Source organism: Pan paniscus, chromosome 5 (genome assembly GCF_029289425.2).
Source record: "Pan paniscus chromosome 5, NHGRI_mPanPan1-v2.0_pri, whole genome shotgun sequence".
Taxonomy (NCBI): domain Eukaryota; kingdom Metazoa; phylum Chordata; class Mammalia; order Primates; family Hominidae; genus Pan; species Pan paniscus.
Genome location: NC_073254.2, coordinates 143,051,756 through 143,073,281, shown reverse-complemented (window position 1 = coordinate 143,073,281; position 21,526 = coordinate 143,051,756). Strand labels below are relative to the sequence as shown.

General features: G+C 34.9%; 1 protein-coding gene across 1 annotated transcript in view; it reads right to left on the bottom strand.

Moving 5' to 3' along the window:
- Positions 1 to 545: 545 nt before the first annotated feature.
- CLVS2 (clavesin 2) overlaps positions 546 to 21,526 on the bottom strand; it is an 81,609-nt gene continuing 60,628 nt past the window's right edge. Inside the window, exon 6 of the mRNA XM_003827601.6 lies at positions 546 to 14,699. Within this exon, the coding sequence (XP_003827649.1) occupies positions 14,612 to 14,699 (88 nt within the window). The 3' untranslated portion in view covers positions 546 to 14,611. The remainder of the gene's footprint in view (positions 14,700 to 21,526) is intronic.

Below are 21,526 nucleotides of genomic sequence, written 5' to 3'. Positions count from 1 at the left end.
CATAGTACAGTAGCTGTACCTTACTTTTTTTTCTGAGTAGGATATCTTAGGGATCTATATCAGTGCATAAAGTGTTTCCTCACTATTTTTAGATATGCATAGTATTCTTTTGATTGGCTATATCAATTTAAGTAGATTACATTAGATTTGTATAGTGTCCTCTCTTTGGCTACATTATATATTTTTAAACTTTTTTAGTTTCTTCAATTTTTTTTTTTTGTTCTTGTAATTTACCTGTGAGTATCCTTGTACATATATTTCTCAAATGTGCAAGTATGTTTGAAGGATACATTTCCGGAAGAGAAATGGTGAGTGAAAGGATACTTCCATTTGTAGTTTTAATAGATATTGCCAAATTGTCATCCACAGAAATTGTATCCATGTAGTCTGCTGATAGTAAGGTAGGGGAAAGATGCTTCCCACAGCCTCTCTGAGGGTGTATTATGAAACTACTGCATAGTTTGAATATGATGTAGCATCTTTTCTTATTTTTAGAGCCACTATATTTTCTTTTTTCTGAACCATGTGTTCGTATTAGCTGTCTATTTTTCTTTTCTTTCTTTCTTTTTTTTTTTTTTTTTTTTTTTTTTCTTTTCAAGAAATGGAGTCTCGCTGTGTCGCCCAGGCTGAAGTGCAATGGCGCGCTCTCAGCGCACTGTAACCTCCGCCTCCCGGGTTCAAGCGATTCTCTTGCTTCAGCTTCACAAGTAGCTGGGACAACAGTCTTGCACCACCACATCCAGCTAATTTTTGTACTTTTTAGTAGAGACGAGGTTTCACTATACATCGGCCAGGCTGGTCTCAAACTCCTGACCTCAGGTGATCCGCCTGCCTCCGCCTCCCAAAGTGCTGGGATTACAGGCGTGAGCCACCGCGCCCAGCAATTTTAGCTATTTTTCTAGTAAGTTTTTTTCTTTTCTTATTAATTTCTAGAAGCTTTTTAATTTAGAGGTGTTAGCTCTACGTCAGTTATATGAGTTGAAAAATTTTCCCAGTCTGTCAGTTGTCTTTTGGTTTTGTTTATAATTTTTTTCATACAGAAATTTTAAATTTCACTTGATGAAATGTATTCTTTTTTTAACTTTTGGAATTTGAATAATTGGCATAAAGGTCGCTACACCAAGGTTATAAAGACATTCTTTCATGCTTTCTACTGATACTTTTATGGTTTTCTTTTTTAATATTTGAAATTTATAATACATTTGGAGTTTATAATGTATGGTATAATGCATGGAGTTGTGCTGTTTTTAAACATAATTTCTTTTCTCAGAAAGAAATCCTATTTAAAATAGATTACTGTCAGCTTAGAAGAGAATGCTATGATAAATACTGTTTTTTAAAATGCATTATTTTAAGAGAGTATGATTCTGTGATGTTTATATCCTTGGTGTGAGTCTAATACAATGTTTTCACACATTATTTTTAAAACCATATAAAAACAGTTAAAATTTAGATAAAATGAGAGACCAAGTAACTCCAAGGCTGCCTTTTTCCAAACTCAACAATAGCAATGCTAAAATAATCTCAAGCAATATATGATGCAGAACCTTTTAATTACCTTGTAGTGAATCAAATTAAATATTTTTGCATGCTTAGGTTAAACCGATCTATTAAGATCTACAACTTCTCTCCATTTTTTTAAGACTTAAGATAATCCAATGTGTTAACATTCTAATCCATAAAATTACTACGGTAAGTCTTATTAGAAAAGCATTTCATAAGTTAATTTAATAGGGGAAAATTCCTGAATCAACCTTTGGGAAGGACTCTCTCCCATGCAGTATCAGAGCTTTCTGATACACTACATAGTTGCTTGGCAGCTGTAATGATAGAAAAAGTCAACATCCTGAGCTTCTACTTGCCCTAAATCATTGACAAATGTAGAGAAGAAAGTCAGGAGATAAATTGACTACCTGTGTTGACCTGCTCCCCGTTTGATCAGCCAAATGAAGGCTATTCACAAGGGAAAGTGAAAAGGGCACAGAGAACACAGTTTTCTTCTTGAAGTTAAGGAGCACATGCTTCTAAAATCAGGAACGTTGGCTTCCTTGAGTGACTATCATTTGATTTAGACATAGGCCTGTTGAAATCTCTTCTTCCTACTGGACTGAGCTCATCCTAAATCCATTGATTGCTAAAATCTTGAAAGGCTGGAGAGAGTGGATATGTACAATCTGTTTCCGATGTAAAGATTCCTGAGTGTTGTCCCCCTTTGCATTAGTAGATGTTTACCTAATATAATACTGATGAGTAATTCTGAGCACAATTAATGATATAGAGAAAATGAAATGAGGTCATGTCCAAGTAGAACAGAATTTAATAGAAAAAGTTTTAGGAGAGCCAGGGGAAAATTATTAAAAGGAACAGCAGCATAACCGGACCAGTTGAAATCTTGGTTCTGGTACTAGTATTTCTCTTAACTAGTGATGTTACTTTTATCAAGACAGAAATGGTATGTCTCTATTTATATACTAATAAAATTAAAGATTTTGATTTTGATTATTTTTTAGATTTAGGGTCTTGCTCTGTCACCCAGGCTGGAGTGCAGCGGCATGATCATAGCTTACTGCAGTCTCAAACTCTTGGGCTCAAGTGATCCTCCAGTCTCAGCCTCTCAAAGTGCTAGGATTATAGCTGTCAGTTACTGTACCCAGCCATGTTTTGATTATCTCTAAAGCTCTAAAGGATCTTCTAGCAGTAGCATCTATTATTTGAAAGAGAAAGAAAAAAAGAAGAAAGAAAGAAAGGAAGGAAGGAAGGAAGGACGGGAAGGGAAGGGAAGGGGAAAGAAGGAAAGAAAGAGGAAAGAAAGAAAGAAAGAAGAAAGAAAAAAAGGAAGGAAGGAAAGAAAGAAAGAAAAGAGAAAGAAAGAAAGAAAGAAAAAGGCAGGGAGGGAGGGAGGAAAGAAGGAAGAAAGGAAGGAGGGAAGGAAGGGAGGGAGGAGAAAGAAGAAAGAGAGAAAGAAGAAAGAGAGAAAGAAGAAAGAAAGAAAAGGAAAGAAAGAAAAGAGAAGAGAAAGAAAAGAAAGAAAGAAAAAAGAAAGAAAGAAAGAAAAAGAGAAAGAAAGGTAGCTTTCAATGGGGTGAGAAGAAATAGGAAAGTTTATACTTTGTGTATTTTCGTAGATGTTGATAATTATCTACTTGGCAGTACCTGCTATTTGAATATTTTATATAATTGCTAAATATCCTCATCATTATTCTAAATTTAAAAATATTTTTGCTTAGATATTTCTAGTTATTTTTAAAGTATTTAATTGTTTCTACAGTTTATTTTCCTTTTTTTGTTTTGAGACAGAGTCTTACTCTGTTGCTCAAGCTGGAGTGCAGTGGTGGGATCTTGGCTCACTGCAATCTCAACCTTGGGGGTTCAAGCTATTCTCCTGCCTCAGTCTCCCAAGTAGCTGGAATTACAGGCATGTGCCACCACACCCAGCTAACTTTTTGTATTTTTAGTAGAGATGTGGTTTCATTATGTTGACCAGGCTGGTCTTGAACTCTTGATCTCAGGTGATTCACCCATCTCAGCCTCTCAAAGTGCAGGTATTACAGGCATGAGCCACAGTGCCTGGCCTATTTTACTATTTTTGAGAAACTTGTTAAAACATGTTTATAATGTTCACTAAATGATAAAAGATCAACTTTGGCAAAATAAGGATTAAAATTATTTCATCTCAAAAAATGCTTTCAAATGTCTTTTAGTAAATAAGTTGTATAAAATCACAATTTATTTGTTTTTTCAGAGACTGGCTTAAATCTTCAGTACACAATCAATGATGGAAATAAATTTATAAAGACTTCATAAAGAAAAGAGTTTATTTATTTCTTTAAAGGCAATCCGAAAGGTATGTATACCTTCCTGCCTCCAAAAATAGTATTCTTTACTATGATCATAATAGAGGCTCTGATTTTTCTTCATCATAAATCTAGTGACTCAATCGTTGATGGCCTGAAATATTGCTTTATGAAAATCAGTATATGAAAGAAGAATCCATTTTATGTTCATTAATTAACATGGCATCCAGCCTGAACTAACATAGAAACTCTCCTATAGTAATATTTTTATATGAAGAGAAATAGACATGTTTCCTTAAGATAGATATCATTTGCTGGTTGTTACTTTTTTTTCATAAGAGAAACTTATTTACTTATGGCTCCTCCTAGATGAGTACAATCAGTACTCATGGGATTTCTGTACTCTGCCCATACTTTGAAACTTTCTTATGAGTTTTTCAAGAGGTTTTATAGTATGATCATCATACAAAAAGCAAATGTTTTCATTACATTTCACATACCAGCCAAAATGATCCTTTTAATACTACCTAAATTAGCACGTCTGGAACCACAATGGTTGGGCTTTCCATCAGTTGTATTACATAAAGTATACTCAAGCCCATCAGTGGAAACCAGGAATTGTGGTTCTGACTGTGGGTAAGGGGGAATAACAAATTAAATGGAAAGAGTAAATTGTGCAATTTCCAGAATTTTAAAATCTTTTGTTCTTTTTTGTCTTCTGATGGCAAATCAAAGTTTATTTTTCAGTTACAATGAAGTAAATGAGTATGGAATTTACCTCAAGAGAGATAAACTCTGCAGGAGCCAGCACCTCTGAATGACCCTGAAAAGCACTGATTAGGAGATTCATTTGCCCTGAGCATCTACAGCCCTGGCAATCACTGCCACCTCTGAGCAGAAAGACAGAAACCACATGACCGTAATGCCATTCTCAAAAGAGCATGGATAAGGGGAGATTATATTGGGGTTTTCCATGAAAAGGAAGGAACCAAGTTTTCAAGAGGATACATAGGAAACTTAGCTCATATTGTTGGTACAATTATTGCCCTATTTTACTGATGAGAAAACAGTGTGCTGGAGGTCACACAATTAAACTAGTAGGTCTTCATTGCACTTGCAACTCTTACTAGCTTTTTATATGTTGTCTCCACTAGAGTGTGACTTTCAGAAGGGCAAAGACATTGTTTTGTTTATTCCCATACCCTCAGTACACAGAACATAGGTAATGTTAGTGTAAAAAATGAAATAAACTGAAATCATTATTCAACCCAGTCCACTGCTTTAAGGGGAAGACTTTATATATAACTGACACTTTCTTGTATCTCCATTCTATCTATCATTCTAGAAGTCAGGAAGTTCTTTCTAATGACTTGGAGATAATACCAATGTATCAAATATACTTGATCAAATCAACAATAAATTCAAAATATAACAACATAGCCATATATGTTTAAAGCCAGTTTTTAAAGCATTTTGTGTGTCCAAATGCTAGCACCAAATTCATATGTCTCTATATGACAAATTTCTTCATAGCTATTTGATATGATATTTTCTAAATTTACAGAAATTTAGTTAATGATGAAAAAACTGAAAGGGCATATACACACACACGCATTTCTGAATCTGAAGTTTCATTTAGTGACATTTTATTTAACAGTACTTCATTCATCCTCAGAAATCAAAAAAGACAATAGTTTCTCTGCAAAAAAAGAAATAAAATATTAATATAATGGTTTTCAGAATATAATAAACAATGATCTGCTTTGTAAAATTGTTAAATCCATTATAAAGTGGACATAATTAACACAATTTACCAAGGAACGTACCCTTAGAATTCAATCATAAAAGATTATGGAAAGAAAATTCAACCTAAGAGAACATGAACTATAGGATCTTTCATGTGCTGTGTATACTTGAGCTTGAACTCTATATCTGAAGTGACGCTAAACACATTCATATAGGTTGGCAAAAAAGGATGTCACAGAGGGAAATGGTTTCCACTGTACAGACTATCAAGGATCAAAAATTAAGAAACATAAGGAAATTCTGCCTTGTTTGTGAGCAAGAATCATTAGTATCTTCTCTAGAGAATATTTTCCGAACTGTTAACTCTGATTACCATATCCTTGTGTAACTGACAAGAAACATAATCTATATTGGTTAACAATGTCCTACATAGCACACAAAGAGGAATAAAACCCCTACCCATAACAAAGCCACTAAAAGACTGGTTAACTTCTGAAACAGTTTCAAACATCTATTCTTATTCTTCAGGTTATATTTCTTCTTCAACATCACCTGCTGATTCTTTAAATTCAGTGTCTTCTTAATATAGGTTCTGATAGAAGATTATAAAACAGGAGGCTTAAATTATTACAGTGTTGGGAAAGGCACAACAATGTAGCTGAAGAAAAGGAATAACATATGTTTGGTAAGGATTAAAAGTTAAACTGCAAAGGATACAAATCAGAAACCTATCACACCAAGAACCAATATCTAGGTCATTTAGTTACTAAAATTATGGAGAAGTCAGTCCAAATAGGAAATAAAAATTTGGGATAGTTAAGAACAATTGTGACTGTAAGGCTCTAAAAATGATAGCTGAAATTAAAAGAGAAGGGAGCAAGCTGAAAAGCCAGTTGGAATATATGTGAGCATGAGCAATTTCTATCATCTTGTGTCACAGCTATAAATTTTCAACATAAAAATTTAAAGACATGTAACATGAAACCCAATTGTTAAAATGGTTCACAGACTAAGTGACTATAATATATAGATTTCAAGATCATGGAAAGGCCTTAGAAACACCAAAATACTTCCTCATTCATTTTATAATTGTTGCAGAGAAGGTACGAACACAATGTCTTTCCTTTTTCTTCCTCTTCTTCGCCTTTCCATTAAAAGTAACTACATAGTCATATTCTCTTAAACTGGCTTCCAATACTGGAATTATAGTCTTTTAACTTCCTGCATATTTTTAAACATTGAAATTAACTATGATAATCCATAAAGAACAATTCCATATAGTTTTAATCTCAAAATGACTTTTCCCCTGAGCTATCTTGTAGTCTCTCCAAGAGTAAGCCATGTGGATAGATATAGGGTCCAGTGATCGTTGAGTAACTTCTAAAGACAAAACTGAAACACTGATGTAAAACTTAGGCTCAGGGATAGAGACCACAATTGGGGAGAAGAGGATATCATTTTTGATTCACGATTCTATCATCATGAGAGGGTAAAATTTCCCCTTTGAAGATAAATAACAAAATTTTTTAAATTAAGACAACAAGAAACTCTTTCAATTCATACTATTGACTGTTACATAACTTGCTGAAACAAATTAGGATCCTCATGAAATCATTTTGGATTTGTTAAGTTCCAGGAACTGTACAAGGCACCAGTAATGCAGTAGTAAACAGACAAAAATTCCTGCCCTTGTGGAGTTCACATTGCTATTGGGGGAAAATGCAAAGTAAATAAATAATCTGTATGGTGTATCGGGTGATAAATGCTATGGAGAGGAAATACAGCAGGAAAGGAGAATATGAAGAACCACAGGGCTGTTTCATCTAAAATTGGGAAAGAGAGTCCTCACAAAGAAGATGACATTTAAGCAAATACCTGAAGAAAATGAAGGAGTAAACCACGTGGATATCTGAAATTAGAGGCAAAGGGAACAGAAATGCGAAAGTCCTGAGGTAGAGGCATGCTTAGCAAGTTCCTGGAACAGCAAAGATGACAGTTTGGCAGCAGTAAATAAAGGAGAGATTCTTAAGAGATGATCTAAGAAAAGGCAAGAACGGGGTAGAGAACTTCAGAAGCAAGAAATTAAAATATTTAACAACTATTTTTGCATAGTACCAGCAAAAATGCCAGCCCAATCAGAAACCATGGTATGTTGCTGTACTGGTGCTTACTGCCTTCATATCAAGACTTCTCATACACCGATATAAAGACATCGGCTTTTACTCTTTCAGAGGGTTTTGAGAACAAAATGGTCTGAGTTACATTTTAAGAGACTCACTCTTGCTAATGTGTTGAAAATTGACTCTGGAAGCAAGAAGGCTCGTTTTTAGTTTATTAAAATATTCCAGATGGAAAATGTTGAAGACTTGGTCCAATACAGTGATGAAGAAGATTGGAGAAGTGGTTAGAGTGTGGATATATTTTGAAGCCCCAACAACGTGAGCTAGCTGATGGGATGTAGTTTTGAAAGGAAAAGAGGAAGGAAAGAGAGGATGACTCCAAAATTTTTATTCCTAGAAACTGGAAGATTGGGGTCGACACATAGTGAGATGAGAAGGCTAAAGGGGAAGCAGGGTCAGAGTGAAAGTAGTTTGGTTTTGTAAATGTTAAATCCGCCATATCCATTAGCCATCCAATTAAAATTGTTAGCTATATGAATGAGGAGTAAGGGATATTACCAGTCTTCCCTATGAATACAAGACACAAAAAACAACAATTTTTCTAGCACTAAAACTTTGTTTCGTAAAACTTTTAGGTAACAATTTATAAACCAGCATGCAAATATTTCAGTCATATGCAACTAAGTGAATTATGTTCATATACGTATAATATAGGATTTTTTTCTTAAGTGGCAACAATTCATTTGTGGCTTCTTATACTTTCATGATACCAATTAGAAGAAAGGGAGGAAAACAGCATATTTATTTTTATTTTTAGAGAAAGAAGTGATGCTCAGAGGTACGTGTTTTTGATGATGTTTCTGTGTGGAAACTTGCTTCACAACAGAGATTTGACCATCACTTCCCCATGGCCTCTTCACTTGTCAAGTATTTAACTGTTGATGTTAGAAACCCCTGACATTTTGAAATAGCTTTCTGCTTATAATTAAAAATATTTTCTACTCAATCCTCCTGAAGAAGGAACGCACTTTTTTGTAACGAGAGTGGAGACAATATCTCTGGCTTTTTCTTTGTTTTCTGGTTCATTCCCACTGAGGATACTACTGCTGGAAATGTGGCTTCTCCTGGCCTGCCTTTAGGAGGGAGCAGCAATAACGATTCTTGATAACCTCAAGAATCCTGTGTAAAGGAAATCCTCTGAGTTTGAGCCAAAGAAATTCATGAAGTCTACTTGTAGATGGTTCTAGGTAAATGTAATTGAGTCTCTTATACCTTATTAGATGACTTTTCATCCACAGATAGGATAAATGAGGGAAACTCACAGAAGACACAAATACGTATTTATTGAGTAAGCATTCTTTCTCAAATCAGGCTGAATTTTTTTTTTTAATTTCACATCATATTTTGACCTGGGATTATTTTTATGAGGATTTATTTAAACCAATGCTTTTCTGTAATTCAAATTTCTAAATTTAATCTCTTGCCTAATCCAGTCATTCTATTGCAAATGTGAAAACCCTAGTTATTTTATTTACTGATCATTCCTTTGCTATATGTAATTAAAACATTAGTTTACTTCTTTCAAACTTTCATTTGAAAGTTTGACTAGAAGTTACAGAATATTGAATACGTCATTTTGATGAAACAAATTACTATATATTTTCCTCTTTGATCCCCACACATACAAATATCACAAACCTGAGGAATCTTAAATAGCTAAGCACAATTTCTCTCAAAATAAAAATAGTGCTAATTTTTAGACGATTTTTTAAAGAAATCTCCATTTTATAGATGCAGCAGATCCAGGACTACCAAATTTAACATTAACAATGTGCAAAATAAATGTATACATTTGAAATATAAAATATACAAAATAAAAGCATACATTTCTTTTAAACAGAAATGTATACTTGTCCAAAAATTGTATTATAGTGTTTTGGAATTTATAACTCCTTCAAAAGGCCAAATAGTAAATACCGTGTAGTACTAAATAAGTAGTATGTAGTAGTAAAAATTAATAACATTTGAGTAAAATAGCAAATAATATACTCAGTATTCTTCAAGGACTTGTATGATTTCCTGTCAGACATCTTTTATTTTTCCTGGATAGCTTTGAAAACAAAAACTATTTGGTTTTCTGAGTTTTATTTATTGTTTAAGCAAATATAAAATCTGAAAAATTGAAAAATTGGATTAGAAACAAGACAGTGCTTTGTATCTCTGTTAAAAGTAAATGAATTAAAATTCATTGCAATTTTTTAAAGTAGTTGAGGATTGGGTGACCCTTAAAACTGTGGTTAAAATTTATTTTCACCTAAGTCCATCTCGTTCACCAGGTAAAATAAGTCTTACAGAATAAATGCACCTATATCAAGGACAGACATATTTGCACTGAGACTTAAGTCAAATAATGACAAAACTCTTCTAAATTTTAACAATTTCCACTATTTACCATGAGTGCATTGATTATATTTAACTTCTATAATTAAGTGATTTCTACATTTTTTTATTTCAATAGCATCATTTGTACACCTGCTTCCTTGAAAAAAAGGCTAATTTGAGTGTTTCAATCCACAAAGTTGTTATTTTATATTTTTTCCTATGGTACCAGGGAATTCATTCCCATAGTTAGTACATAACAGAATCCACAGCACTATTTTCATGTCCGATGTTAACCTCCAAATATTTATAAAATAAAATCTTTAATTCTTAAAAAAGATTATATTCTCTAAGCCATTGAGATCATAATATAATAATGTTACAAAGCCAAGCTTCTTTTGTATTTTTACTTATTTGCCCTTTTTCATGTAGTAAATAATGTCAAATAGTTCCAGTAGCATATGGGAAGCTATTTTTTCAACTAAAACCAAAGACCAAAAACAAGAAAACAAATCCTTTCCATTACTGAAGATAATTACACACCTTGCATATTTAACCAATCTTCTTTTGTTCCAATATATTGGTTTATAATCTGCCTCTTCTTATATGATCAGTGACCTCACAAATTTCAAATGCATTACTATGTTTCAGGCTATGTATTTATATAGCAGATCTAAAATGGAATATATGCCTATGAGCTTATTGTTGTAAAAAATGTACATATACCATATCTGAAAGTTCAAATGTCATGCTAGAGCTCTGCTCATTTTATTTTGTGTGTTGAAAATTTTTTGAAGTGTCTTCATGGCTGATGGCAACTTTTCATGTAATCATTAATAAATATACACAAAAAAAGAAGCTGAGATATTATTCACCAACCACACAAGGCAGACCTTTAAATAAAACAACAGAAGAGTGTACAGCCTCTCAGCAAGCTTTCTTAATGTAACTTCTTTAAAGGACCACAGACATGTCCATAAACCTTTACATTGTAGAAGCAAATGATCCCTGTCCCTGAAGACATACTCCATGGCTCTGAAGGTTTCTTTATGTGAAGAGTCATAAACATATTCCCCAATGTCTAGAACAACTCTCCAATTTCTTGATGCAATAGAGGGACTTCTGTTCCCTCAGGAATATTACAGACGCTTCACATGTTTAACAATATGACCTAGTTAACAGTATTAAAAAAGCTAAGTATTAATGTATGAATTTTTGGCTTTCCTGCTTATGAATGTATGAATTTTTGGTACTATAAAGTAAATAAGTATTCTATATGAAAAAACTTAGGAAATATCTCTGTCTACACTTATGCAAACCATTACTGAAATGAAAGAATTCATGCATGCCCACTTCAAAAACTTGCTTGCAAAACTCTGTTTAATACTTGTATATCGTTTTAGCCTAGTGCCACGTTTATCATTAACATGTACTAAAGTTACTGTATTTAACTTACACAACAGAGACTTAATACTGTATGAGTATGCTCAAATAAAGGCCTTAAATATCCTTCTTCAAATGATATCTATATTTCACCTATATAATATAGATTTACGTATTTACTTTTTGGAAGAGAGTACAAATAAAATCCATATGCCAGTATCGTTGCTTTATTCCATTTTCAAAGAGGCACTTCTTCATATTTCTTAGAGTATATTTTCATGATAATCTCTTCCTTCTTAAATAGTAGTCAAAAATGCAGGCAAACATCACTGACAACATAAGAGAAGTTATTTATTTTTAAACCAGCTTTGGAATCACCTGCCCCTGAAATAACTGGAAGAAAGAAAAAATATCAGAAATAGAAGATGGAACAGGCAGGGTGAACGAAGTCAATGGACTACTGGACCATTCCAAGTCAAATGCGATAATTCTTTGAAGCCCACAAATTTCAAGTGACAAGACAACTAAAATAGCTCTCGAAGTACAGAGGAAAATTCATTAGGGCAAACAGTCTAGTGTGTTAGTGTGTGTGTAAGAGTGTGTGTGTGTGTGTATGAGAGAGAGAGAGAGAGAGTGGAGGTATACTATTGCAATTAAAATACAAGAGTATAGGAGTGCTTATAGGCATACAACTATAGTGTATAGGTTATACATAGACATAGGATGTGACACAGAATATCATGAAGGGAAAAATTCCTAAACAGTGCTAGATAGCTGGTGCTGAGGGGTAAATTTATAAAGTTGAATGAATATCCCTTGACTAAGGTTCACTAACATTACTAGAAAATGAGTTTATTCACAGAATGAACTAGATATGGTAATTTCAAAAGGCATCATCATTGTAATTTGTTCATTCATTTTAAAATATTTTACACAATCTAGCCAACTCTCAATTGCTCATCTAAAGATGAGCAGTAATGCAATGCAAACTTTCCAAATGTGGGTCTGGGAGACAGTGTGAATGATACTTATAATTAGATAGGCATACATATAAAATATGCCTTTCTAGTTATTTTTATATATGACACTAACTTTACGATAGGGGAAAGAAGCTGCCAATGCTGGTTGACATCTGAAACTGGCAGAATTCTGAAAACTGGCAATAAATGGTACACATCAAGAGAAACTCATGAGAATGAAAAGTTGACTGCCCTCTGCACTTACACTGTTTCTATTTTATTCCAATGGATTATACTGCCTAAGATTTATATAGTCTAAAAAGCCCATGGCTACAAAATGTATGTCAGGTAGGCAAGAATGTAAGAATATCAATGGTTAGAATTGTTATAAAGGTAAGAACTGCTGAGACATGTTGTCCCCAGTGCATTCCAATCTCTGTAAAAGTCACAAGGAGAGCAGAGTGCCTGACAGTCATTATTCTTCTGCACTTGACTGGAGGTTGGCATTATTAAGGTATCTTTCATTTGTGTTAATTAACGTATTTTTACACACATGAGGCAGTCCATTGATACACTGTACATTGGTGTATTCAGCTTGCTTTTACAATTTTTGGCTGCAGAATTATAACAAATTTTGGTGAAGGCTGACATATGCCTTTATTTTTGTTGGTTTCCAAGAGTTTCTGAGATATTTTTCTTCCAAAAGAATACTTTAATGGTAAACTCTCAATCTCAAAATTTATTATGGGTGATAAAAATCATTTTTTCACATTGAAATTTAAAATTAAAAAACTAAGATTTGCTGTAATTGTATAAATTTTATGAAATAAAATGTTAAATATGCAAATTTCTAAATCCACGTATAAATGATTACATGTTGTCATAGATGCCTTCCAATAATTTCATTATATCTCCTGAATATAATGTGTTTTTTCAGTCTTTTCTGAAAGAAATTGTGGATAAATAGGATCACGAAGATAATTAACTTAAATTTGAAAATAAAATTGGCTTTCTGTCACCTGATGCTACCTACACTATGTTGAGACCTATTGCTTCTTTGAAGGAAAAATATAGTTCAAATAAGATGGCACATATGTAAGATTGCATTATAAATTAACTTGGAATTCCTTTAAATAGGTACACTGAAAGTCAGTTTCACTATTTCTCATTTTCATTAACTTCAGTGGAAGTAGTTTTCCAGAGTTATCTCATGTAATTATCCATAAGATCATTGAATATCTATGATTTATTTTATAAGCCTGTCACATTAAGGATTTATTAGAGCTCAGTAAAAATATATATGTGTGAATATATATATATACTTTTTAACCAGTGCACAACAATTAGAAATTAACCCCTCATCTGTAAGTGGAAAATTTTATGTTCAAAATTAGCTGTCAAAACACTGTTCACATGAGTTCTCATTCTCTTAGTCAAAGAGTTTTGGAGGGGAAATGTACTTAGAGTACATTAGGAAGAAATATAATGGGGTCTTGAATAAAGGGCACATTGTGAAGACAGCAATTTAAAAAGAATCCACTCTTTTTTACATTTCTACATCTTAATTGAGGAAACACATCTTTTCACAAGATTCCAAGAATTAAACAACATAGAAGAGTTCAAGTGTTCAGTTTACCAGCTCATCTGCCATTCCTTGCCTCCAAAATGCAAGGCCAATGATAGTTACTAAGACACATTTCTCTGAAATGAAAATCACTAGACAGGAAATACATTAATCATAAAATTTCCTGGAATCACTTAGTTGTGTGTGCCCGTTAAGAGTATGTTTGAATACTGACAGAGTTTCAGAGAAAAACAATGAAACAATCACTATGAGAGCTGAAATATGGCTTCATAGGAAAGAGGGCTACATTTAATTAGCTTTGACTGTGTCTTTTCTGCTTTTTGTTATAGTTCATATCACTGGCATGGACTTTTGAGCCAATCTTTTTCCAAACTGAGTTACTACTGAAATTTACAAACTTGACATGAAGATTACATTATATTTACAAAGAACTTGGCACTTACAGAATAAATTATTGACATTTTAAAAATCCAGCCCAGGGCCCCCATGGTTCAGGCCAAGGAAAGCCTGATGCCTTGTTATATATTATGCTACATTAACATGAATAAGTCGGTTTCCAGCTGGTAATTCCTCTACAGTGTTGTCCCTGTTGCTGAAAACCAATACTTTCCATTTCTAATCCATGAAGGGGATGTAGAGAAGTTATTAGTCCAGAGAAAGCAATGGTTGCATGTTTTCTTCCTCATTTTTATCCATGCGTTTTAGTACTGTAGGATCCACTACTGATTGAGATCTGGAAAGGATAAAGCCAACGTCAATGAGTTATTACCAGGTAATTGTGCAGATGACATTCTCTCCCCTTTTTGTCATTACTTCTCCCAGGAATGTGAATTCCTTTCCTCTATATCAAGAAATTTATGAATTGTGGATGTTGCACATTTAGAGAAAAACCACTGCTGATGATGTTTTGCACTGGAGTGAGGAAAAAATCCCCTCTGGCCTCTAAATAGAATAGTGAGCCGCCAATGATTCTAAATAGACAATACCAGGCTTAAGAGCTCTTCACAGTTAGGGAAGATTCTTTTCTTTGAGATATCACAAATTTCTAGTGTAGGATAGATGTTTTCCAATAAAACATCTCCAAATGGAAAAAAAATTACAGTGAAATGATTATTATGATAAACTAAATAGAAATAACAGGAGGCTTAATTCCAGTCTTTAAGAAACATATGAAAAAAATGCAACAAGAATGCACCTTTTTTTGACCGTCATTTTTTAACTTTAATGATTGTATCAACAAAAAGATCAAAATTTGTATGTTTCTGTTAAATGTCCTAGTAGAATATCCAAATAAAATCAACCTTCATCTTGAGAATTTCATGGAACAGTTATAGATTTTTAAAAAGGAAAACCCCCTCTTGTTTAGGCAGCAACAGTTTATGATTAGGAAAGCACATAATTTGAAAACCCAATTTGAAAACCCACTTATACATGCCTTTGATAGCAGGTGGGGCTTCTGTCTCAATTTGTCATTAGGAAACAATGTGAGAGTGGGAAAGAGGAAAATCAATGAAACATGCTCTGTCATGGCAGGAAGCTGCCATCTTAATAGCTGTAGCATTTAGTAAGCAGCTGCCCTTTTAGAATTCTCCTTGGTAATGAATTCTTCCCCTGCTGTTGCATTCCAGCCAATTGGCTTTTGCTGTGGCAATATACCTCTTAGCAGACCTCATTAACTTCTGAAAAGACTATAAGCTAAAACACAACTGCACATGCAAATGAAAAAGAACAGCAACGGAACTAATTATCAAAGAAAAAATAATTACAGGATTAACTGATAAACTGATTAAATTTAAATAAACTTAAATTATTTCCTAAAGAGGGAATGAAAATGAAGGTGAAAGCATTAAAAAATTGAGAGATTTTGTTTCCTAAGTGTCATTTACACTATTTTATCTCAATATTAAATAGGCATTAGATGCCTATCATGGAAAAAAAAGACTTGCTAAAGTTGTGTGTGTGAGCATAAGACAGAATAGATGAGGATATAAGATAATAATAGGATAAGATACGAATATAAGAATAGGATGAGGAAAAGGACAATAAGGAGAAAGAGTAGAGAGAATAGAGATTTTGTGTCACTTTTAAATGCAATAATACATAATCATCTTTATTTAAAGTACATGAATAAAATACTTTTTAACAAAGGAGACAATTGCACAAAAGACTAAGTAATTAGACTTCTAGCTTTGTTTTTAGGTAAGACCCAACCAAGCAAATTGGCTCTCAGATGAATTCATGTTCAAAGAGAAAGAGGCTCATTTAATGTCCTGTGCTAAAGTATTAACCTGACAACTGATATGCACTAGACCGCAAGTTCCATAAGCAGGGACTTTATCAGTTTCTTTCCTTATTGTGAATACAACGTGCATCATAGGGCTTGGAAAAGAGTAAGTTCTTCATGTCTTGACTTCTAGCCAGTAAATAATTTCCAAATTGAAAGAACTTCAGTATTAAGCACTCAAAATGAAGAGTAATGAGGATAATAGAGAAAGCAATTCTGTTTTCTTTATAGAAAATAAATTTTAAATTTTTCATAAAATTAAATATATTATATAAATATTGAGGTATATCCTAATAATATTCCATAAGTACATACCAAAGCTCTCCAGACTGCACAAGGCACAATAGTTAAGCATTTGCCATAATATTCTATTACACGTTATACAGACATGCTCACATATACACATTCTAAGTCTGTGTGTTTCATGACTGTTTTTGAAAACAATATTAGAGAATATGACATTTTTAACAAAATATTTTAAATTACAGTGTATTATTCAAGCTGGGATTAAGTTTCTAGTTTGCTTTTAGCATGCACTACAGATATGAGGATTGTTGGATGATGAATGCTGATTCCATATGTGAAACAATGCCTCAATCACAGAACAAAAGTGAGTCAGAAACAATTTGTGATTAATTCTTTTTCTTTTTGGTATTTAGTTGTCCCAAGTGTATAGTTATTTTAGTCCAATTTTTTTTTACTCTCTTTTATGACAGAACAGGATTATTTGTGCAGGATCAGAAGTATTAATGAATTGATTTATTCTAGCCACAGCAGAGGGAGCTATCATTAACTCATACATCTCAGAGGTTTCTGGGTTTTTTTTTTCTTTGTTTTGGTTTTGTTTTGTTTGAGGCAAAGACTCACTGTGTCACCCAGGCTGGAGTGCAGTGGCGCCATCTCGGCTCACTGCAACCTCCGCCTCCCGGGTTCAGCTGATGCTCCCACCTCCACCAAGTAGCCAGGATTACAAGCGTGCACCACCATGCCTGGCTAATTTTTGTATGTTTAGTAGAAATGAGGTTTCACCATGTTGACCAGGCTGGTCTCAAACTCCTGACCTCAAGTGATCCACCCGCTTTGGCCTCCCAAAGTGCTGGGATTACAGGCATGGGCCACTGTGCCCAGCCCATCTCAGGGGTTTCTATGCAGCTTCTATTGTTTTCACAATGAATAACTTTTCTTTCTTTCTTGAAAACTAGTAATTTAGATTTAGATATCCAATACTCATTTCTCATGCATCTACAATACATAGTGTTTAAGAAACCAGATTTCGGACAGAAGTAGATCATAACTCCAGTTGCTAATAACAGCAGTTTACTAGCTGTGTGATCATGGGAAGACTAAACTTCCTAAGATTTTGTTCTTTATTGTTTAAGATGGGAAAAATAACACCCACATCATAAAGTTATAATGAGTATCAGATGCAACAATGCATCCATAAACCCCGGCACAAATTCTGGCATGTGGTTAAGGAAATGGCTCATGGAATACTATTGCCTATGTACAGATATTAGCATTGCTACTTTGTAGTTATGCAACATGTGGAAGTCACTTACCTTTCCTGTTTCTCAGTCTCTCTATCAATAAAATGGGGATACTACTACTTTATTACTTGCTTCAAGAAGCAAATGAATCAACATACATAGAGCATTGGAACAGGGTTTGGCACAAAGCAATAATAAATGCTTAACCTTATTCAATAATAACTCAATATTCAATAATCAGAAGTGCGTATCATGAAATAGGTATGGTTACTCACTACCGTTATGTGCCAGGCACTATCATAGGCATTGGTGGCATAAGGTAAAAGACACTCTCCAGTTCTAAAATACTTAGTCTAGTGAACTTTGTATATTTACACATGACTATGCTTCTCCTCCAGAAATTAATACAAAAAGACAAGTCATCTTTTTGCATGTCTAGCTACATTTACCCAAAAGAAGAATTATCCACAACTCTTTAGTGATGGAATTATTTTCTCCCTCTTAATCTAAAGATATCATAAAACTACAAAAAGAAAAGGGCCAAGGGGAATCAGTGTGGAACATAGGAGCAATCTTCTCTTGTCCTGGATGGCGAACTGCCATTCCCTGACATAGAGAACATGAGAATCAAGTGCAACACCTTTCTTAATCTCATTTTTCAGGAGTTTTCCATAGAATCATAAATGTTTCATATGATACCAAACATACACCAAACAATGCCTAAAACTCTAATCAGCCCATGACACCAGCAGGAAACTCAGGATTGGGGCCACTAATGGGCTATAAGCAAAGTGTGTAGGGGAGAAAATGGTCTATTTAATTGGAGAAAAGAATCAGGATACAAAAGGTGGATAGACTAGGCTATATCTAACAAGATGGGCCTTAATCAATTAAAATAATGTGATTGGAGGACAAACCTAAACAATAGGAGGATACGGATTGGTAAGTAAAGAGACTTTCCAGTTTTAGGAACCCCCATACCAGTCAGTTTTGGCTGCTTGAACAATAGCAACAGTGACAACAACAGCAACCCAAAGAAGCCAGTGAGGTCTATCCTGCAAAGCGAGAACTCTGCAACTTAAATGCAAGTGCCAATACCAGGTTAGATGTTCCCTATTCAGTTATGAATACTGCACTTAAAGGGGGCCACTGATGGGCAGCAGAGCACTCCTCCATGCATTCAACTGGTATTTCCTGAGCACCCTCTGTTTTTCCAGGACCTTCTCCAGGCACTGGGGATTCAGAGAATAGGGTAAACATAGACAATATGGTCTCCTTGAAGCTTACTTTGGGGTGGGGTGCAGATAGAAAATTAAACAAAATCAGCAATTTCAAAGGCTAAAAGTGTTATGAAGAGAAAAAAATAAAGAAGGGTGATGGACAGGGAGTGACCAGAATGAAGAGCAAACAGAACTGACTAAGACCAGGTGGGTGACAAAGATCAAAAGACTCTTTTGAGGAGCTGACCTTTGATTGGGACCACCCATTTGAAGATGAAGGAAAAGAACATTCCAGGTGGCGGTGACAAGGGCAAAAAGAGAAGACTAGTGTGTCTGAAAAGCAGTGGAAGAGGAAGAAGACAGGATACACCTGGAGGAGAGAGGGAGGCAGGGTCAGATCAGGTAGCATCTGGTAAGCCATGATTAGGAGGTGATTCTATTCATTGTATAAATAGCAGTCATTAAAAATATAAAGCCAAGGCCTGCCTGGTGGCTCACACCTGTAATCCCAGTGCTTTGAGAGGCTGAGGCAGGTGGATCGCTTGAGGCCAGGAGTTTGAGACCAGTCTGGGCAACATAGTGAGACCTGGTCTCTACAAAAAAATAAAAATAAAAATTAACTAGGCATGGTGACAGGCACTTGTAGTCCCAGTTACTTGCGGAGCTGAGGTGGTAGCATTGCTTGAGCCCAGGGAGTTGGAGGCTGCAGTGAGCCATGATCACGCCACTGCGCTCCAGCCTGGGCAACACAAAGAGAACCTGCCTCAAAAAAATAAAAATAAAAATAAAAATAAAGCCAAGATGTGACATGGTCTGATTCATATTTTAAAAAGATTTTTGGATTGCCATGTGGATAATAAATTGGGAGTAGGGGAGCAGGTAAGGCTGGAATCAACAAGAACAGTTAAATAATTTTTAGGGGGTGGGTGCAGCTGAGCAGAGTGCAGGTGATATGTAGAAGATACAGAGAAAAATGTGCTCACGTGATGGGCCACATGAGGAATCATGCCTCAGGCAGAATGGCTGAAGAAAAAGGGCCTCATTCGCTGACAAAGAAGAACACTAGTGGACACCGATGACAGCTGCCTCCAAATCCTTATGTAGTTCAGTTCTGAGAAAGGGCCTCTGTGCCACGAAGGATAGGCAGGCTTTATGTCAGTGGTGCGAAGGACTCCACATCTCATGCAATGGAGCCCTGCTCCACTATATATAGACTACCTAACGTTGAGGGTGCAGTATCTGTTTAACACGGTTGTTGTGAGGATTTATAAATTAATGTAAAAAAAAGACACCTACTTCATGAAAAGTACCTAGTAAATGATAGATTATAACAACTGTTATCATTAGGATTATTTTATTAGAAGAAAACTATTTTAGGGGGAGTTGCTTTTAACCACTTTTGTTTTTAAAAACTTTCAAATAATTTGATGAAATATATGACTTCTCCCCAGAAAATAAATGCATGACATATACATATAGTACATTCATACTTGCACACACAAAATTTTGCATACAACTTTTAGCACTTAACAGAATCCTTTGAGAGCCCATCCATGAACCCCTTAGGAGAGCAGAGATCTTGAGAAGTTCTGTTCTAAAAGAAGGGAGTTAAGAAGCCTAAAGTTGGTTTAAATATAAGCTTGCTAACTAGTGGAAAATTAGAGCAGGGAAAATTTCTTGCCTTTCCGTTCTCTCCAAGGAGTTGTGCAGCAGCCTGGGGAGATGAAATCAATGCACACACATACTAACAACAATCACAACAGAGGCAGCAGCATAAAAGAGACCATCCTGGCCAGGCGCAGTGGCTCGCGCCTGTAATCCCAGTATTTTGGAGGCCAAGGCAGGTGGATCATGAGGTCAGGAGTTTGACACTAGCCTGGACAAGACGGTGAAACCCTGTCCCACTAAAAGTACAAAAATTAGCTGGGTGCAGTGTTGGGAGCCTGTAATCCCAGCTACTCCGGAGGCTGAGGCAGGAGAATCCCTTGAACTAGGGAGGTGGAGGTTGCAGTGAATCATGATTGCGCCATTGCACTCTAGCCTGGGAGACAGAACTAGACTCATCTCAAAAAAAAAAAAAAAAAAAAAAAGAAGAGCATCCTTAAAGAACAGGCACATTACTCCATGAGTCAGAGCTATGGGCAAAGGGCCTTAAGGCTTTCATCAGAGAAGGATGCCAGACATTGTTATGACCCGTTCATTGTCCTTGTATCCTCCCTGAGCTAGGTGAGGGGAGACTTGCAGGGGCTACGGTGCCCATATTTCTGTGAATGTGAAATGAACCGGAGAAGTAATATTTGTTACTGTTATCCAAATGGACCCTGAGCTGTGGTTGCCTGGGAAGTCTGAGAATTACACATCTACTTGTTTGTGACAGAATGCAAACTCAGAGCCAGGTATGCATTTGTGCAATGTCTGACAACTCCCCAGACTATTGATTGAAAGATAAAAGGCATAAAAGTGCTCTGAGAGTCAAAGCAGGTATTTGGACTCTGACTCAACAATGAACTCTATAAAGATTAAAACTGAAGTGAAATACAATGTTTTGTACCAGTAATGTTTAGACCTT